We start from the raw sequence: 5,093 nt of genomic DNA on the forward strand, positions 1-5,093 counted from the left end.
CACACTCAACCATCAAATTTTATGTAACATCTTATCAGCAAAGACTCATAAAGATCACATTATTTTTATGGAGACTAGCTGACAGTGTAATTACTGTAAGATAATTTGTTCCTTAAAAGCAAGCAAAAACAGAAGCAGTTAAAAACACTATATTAGTGTAACCTGTCACATTGTGCTCTAACTCCAACTCTTTAGTGCACTGTGCTCCACAGAACGTAGGCTTACCACACAGCTGTAACGTATTAACAGTTATTAACTTAAACTGTCACTTAAACTTAAACTGTCCTTTCTGTGCACTTTGTTTTTTAAACATGCATTAAATTAAAGTCGATTAGGTCAATTAAGCATTATAAGGCGGAAGGTGGGGGGTGGTTCCCTTTCTTTTTTGCTGGGAGTTGGCAACCCTATAAGTTAGGTTATTTAATATTTCTGCTAAGTTCTCTTTAAAATACCAGAATAGGAAGGATGGTGCAGCTTTAAGTTTATTAGACTGATCACTTTTGCTGAACTATTAAATATTTTGGGTGCAGTGTATTTTTTGCATACAGGTGTAACAGAGTAGCTTTAGTTTAGTTTAGTTTTTTTAAACTTGAGTATGAACTTATACAAAATGCAGAAAGATATTAAAAAAAAATGTTTCATTGATAATAAAATACGCTATATCGGATTTATATCGGTATCAGCAGATATTGAAATTTATGATATCGGTATCAGACATAAAAAAGTGGTATAGTGCCATCTCTACCATAGAGTGAGATCAACCAGACTGCATTAACTCAAAACACTCCTAGCCTTCCCTATTTAAGAAGAAGTTTCTAACACATTAAATGAAAAGAAAGGCAACTTTGAAGATTCCACTCATTGTAAAACAAAACCTTATAATTCTGAGTCAATGCCGAGACCATACACATAAGAACAAGAAGACACCACAACCGAAGACTGCCGGGAAAAGTGGGTGAAGAACTTATTAAACAGGAACCTCCCTGAAACTGAAAAGAAGAAGCTAACCAAAGGACTCAATTTTGCCATTTCTCCACCACAGCTGCCCATAGTGGACCTCATCACAGGCACAGAAACAGCGATACGGATTAATAAATGAATACTTCCTATGAACAACACCTATGAGCCCTTAAGACAAGACCTCAGAAGCAACTATAAAAATAAAGTCATCAGTTTGAGCGGTTTCACTGCATCCTCGGTATCTACAAGTAGGCATCACGGGGCTGTGTGGATTCAATAATACAGGGAGTGCAGAATTATTAGGCAAATGAGTATTTTGTCCACATCATCCTCTTCATGCATGTTGTCTTACTCCAAGCTGTATAGGCTCGAAAGCCTACTACCAATTAAGCATATTAGGTGATGTGCATCTCTGTAATGAGAAGGGGTGTGGTCTAATGACATCAACACCCTATATCAGGTGTGCATAATTATTAGGCAACATCCTTTCCTTTGGCAAAATGGGTCAAAAGAAGGACTTGACAGGCTCAGAAAAGTCAAAAACAGTGAGATATCTTGCAGAGGGATGCAGCAGTCTCAAAATTGCAAAGCTTCTGAAGCGTGATCATCGAACAATCAAGCGTTTCATTCAAGATAGTCAACAGGGTCGCAAGAAGCGTGTGGAAAAACCAAGGCGCAAAATAACTGCCCATGAACTGAGAAAAGTCAAGCGTGCAGCTGCCAAGATGCCACTTGCCACCAGTTTGGCCATATTTCAGAGCTGCAACATCACTGGAGTGCCCAAAAGCACAAGGTGTGCAATACTCAGAGACATGGCCAAGGTAAGAAAGGCTGAAAGACGACCACCACTGAACAAGACACACAAGCTGAAACGTCAAGACTGGGCCAAGAAATATCTCAAGACTGATTTTTCTAAGGTTTTATGGACTGATGAAATGAGAGTGAGTCTTGATGGGCCAGATGGATGGGCCCGTGGCTGGATTGGTAAAGGGCAGAGAGCTCCAGTCCGACTCAGACGCCAGCAAGGCGGAGGTGGAGTACTGGTTTGGGCTGGTATCATCAAAGATGAGCTTGTGGGGCCTTTTCAGGTTGAGGATGGAGTCAAGCTCAACTCCCAGTCCTACTGCCAGTTTCTGGAAGACACCTTCTACAAGCAGTGGTACAGGAAGAAGTCTGCATCCTTCAAGAAAAACATGATTTTCATGCAGGACAATGCTCCATCACACGCGTCCAAGTACTCCACAGCGTGGCTGGCAAGAAAGGGTATAAAAGAAGAAAAACTAATGACATGGCCACCTTGTTCACCTGATCTGGACCCCATTGAGAACCTGTGGTCCATCATCAAATGTGAGATTTACAAGGAGGGAAAACAGTACACCTCTCTGAACAGTGTCTGGGAGGCTGTGGTTGCTGCTGCACGCAATGTTGATGGTGAACAGATCAAAACACTGACAGAATCCATGGATGGCAGGCTTTTGAGTGTCCTTGCAAAGAAAGGTGGCTATATTGGTCGCTGATTTGTTTTTGTTTTGTTTTTGAATGTCAGAAATGTATATTTGTGAATGTGGAGATGTTATATTGGTTTCACTGGTAAAAATAAATAATTGAAATGGGTATATATTTGTTTTTTGTTAAGTTGCCTAATAATTATGCACAGTAATAGTCACCTGCACACACAGATATCCCCCTAAAATAGCTAAAACTAAAAACAAACTAAAAACTACTTCCAAAAACATTCAGCTTTGATATTAATGAGTTTTTTGGGTTCATTGAGAACATGGTTGTTGTTCAATAATAAAATTATTCCTCAAAAATACAACTTGCCTAATAATTCTGTACTCCCTGTATAGCCTAATACAACACATCACACAGACCCATCGCTGTCCCCGAATTATTATTCAACTTCCTGAATGAAAATTTATTCCACCCAAACCTCAGCCTACGTTTTTCTTTTGTGCATCCATCTCTGACTGCACGAAATGTCCAGAAAAGTGGACATCAAACTCGGAATACTATGCTGAGAAACAAAAGTACAAATGTGCATATCACAGTTGTCTTTTCCTGCCAAACATCTACAAAACGCTTTGTGTGACTGAGTGGCACATGATCAACTCTCTTACCAAGTCTTGTGATACAAGATACATCCTCTTCATTTACACAAGGGTGTAACCTGCGGTTGTCTTCTGATAGCCGTAGCTCTCTTATACTTATCACTTCGTGCTTATGTGCCAGAAGCTAACTTTTTTCCCCCTCAAAATACTATTTAGACTCTAACATCGAAATTTCGACTTTATTCTCAAAATTATTCGTAATATTTTTTTTCTTAATGCGGTCCCATTGCTCCCTCGTATTAAATCAGTGTGAGTGTTTACTGCATCCCTGCTGCCGTTAAGTGGAAAGAACTCCAGGGACAGATTAAGAAGCCTTTTATAAATGCTCGGAGAAAAGGCCGGGGCGGCGGGTGTCTGACACAGTAAATGTGGCCTGTGAAGGTAAATGATTTTATTGCTCCGAGTCTCTTAACAACCGGCCTACCAGCCCTTGAAAAAGTAAAAATAAAACAAAGCTAAACATTTTTGCTTTTCGTAGCTTCGGCTTTCTGCTTCTTTGCTAACGTCTCGCGCACGTAGGTCTGTCGGGACGGTCCTGCGCAGAGCCGAGGATTGTGGATAAATGCGCCATAGCGTTTTTACAAACGCTGTATAATTAAATTCCGCTAAACTGCGTGAAAATATCACATGGATAATCAACTGCTTATTTACAAGTAACGCAAATATTTTTAATACAGCGAAGCTTTTGTAATAGGACAAAAAAAAGATACAGCATCAGCGGTCGACTGTTAATATCGGCAGCTTCAAAATGTAGCAAAACACTGACCAGCAACGAAGGCTCAAGTCAGCTTACAGGCTGACCATTGTGTCCATATCGAACCAAACTGTATTTTACCCCCAACTGCTGACGCCTTTCAAACCAGCTTCTACTGTTTCGCCTCATTTCGTTATGACTCACCCTTCCATAGATATCCACGAGCGGTCACGGCGCATCCTTCGCACGAGGGTACATTATCACATCTCGAGATTCTGCAGCTTTAACACACCACCTTCACTGGTCGGTCCTACCGCAGGAGACCAACCAACCAATCAAATTGCGTAAAAGTTCCCATCATTTCCGTTCTTTCGTAATAAAAGCCTTCCAACATTCCAGTGTCCCGTTAGCGCTACAAGCAACGGTAGCTGTTTGCAAAATTTGTCCACAAAACATGTAAACTGAAATGCACAGTAAAATCCATTAGATTTACTCTTAGAACAGTAGTAATGCAGATTTATAAATCGAGATAAACACACAGAACCAACTTTACAGGTTACACAATAAGGTTTAGGATAAATAAGCCACAGATGTAAAAGTGTAAATAAATCAGGAGAGAAACTGATACATTTTGTCTGGGTGCAGGACTGGATCAATGAACCCACCTCACACTGGACTGTGACCTCGGAATATTTTCAACACTAACTGTAGTTTTTCTGGGTGAGCTTATGCTTTAAAGTACACACCAATTACTCAGCCACCTACACATTACACATGCAGGAGCTGCTTACTCATGGACACCCATATCATGACGCTCTGGAAAGTTTGAAGTCAGCAGTGACGGCGGTTTTTGCTCACTGTGTGCCTCAGCACTTGGTGATTATGCTAACTTTAATCATCTTGGATGACCTGTTGCACTTCTTAATCATTATCTCTGCAGTAACAGATATTTTACAGACTGACAGTAGCATCCTGATAGAGTACGGCCCTTGAACATAGTGAGAGCTTTAGAATGACACACATGTTTGTAAATCTAGACCTCATGACCTCAATTCACTGAAAAGACTGACCTCTGTTCAGTACCAGAGTCTTGAGCAAGTAATCAGATTCATCTTTTTTTCCCTTTACCAAACAAACTTAATAAAGACACTCTGGACCTGCTCAAGGCCTGTCTATGATGCTGAATGACTATTGTTGTGTTCCCACAAACAAATTGTTGTTGTTTACAATTCAAACAGTCCCAATACTGTCACAAAATACATACATAATAAAAATACAAAATTCAATATTCCTTTTATTAAGAAATGAAAACAAAGTGTCTTATTCCA

The 5,093-nt window shown here is 40.0% G+C and overlaps 1 protein-coding gene across 4 annotated transcripts in view; it reads right to left on the reverse strand.

Moving 5' to 3' along the window:
• The window catches only part of st3gal5 (ST3 beta-galactoside alpha-2,3-sialyltransferase 5), a 51,307-nt gene extending 46,382 nt beyond the window's left edge, over positions 1 to 4,925 (reverse strand). For 2 of the 4 annotated variants that reach the window (XM_040015279.1, XM_040015281.1), the window contains exon 1: positions 3,970 to 4,925. In XM_040015279.1, coding sequence (XP_039871213.1) covers positions 3,970 to 4,004 — 35 coding nt within the window. In that variant the 5' untranslated portion in view covers positions 4,005 to 4,925. The other 2 variants (XM_040015282.1, XM_040015278.1) reach the window with 2 other exon arrangements.
• Positions 4,926 to 5,093: the final 168 nt, after the last annotated feature.

The sequence above is a fragment of the Simochromis diagramma genome, unplaced genomic scaffold (genome assembly GCF_900408965.1).
Source record: "Simochromis diagramma unplaced genomic scaffold, fSimDia1.1 OVJJ01000685.1, whole genome shotgun sequence".
Taxonomy (NCBI): domain Eukaryota; kingdom Metazoa; phylum Chordata; class Actinopteri; order Cichliformes; family Cichlidae; genus Simochromis; species Simochromis diagramma.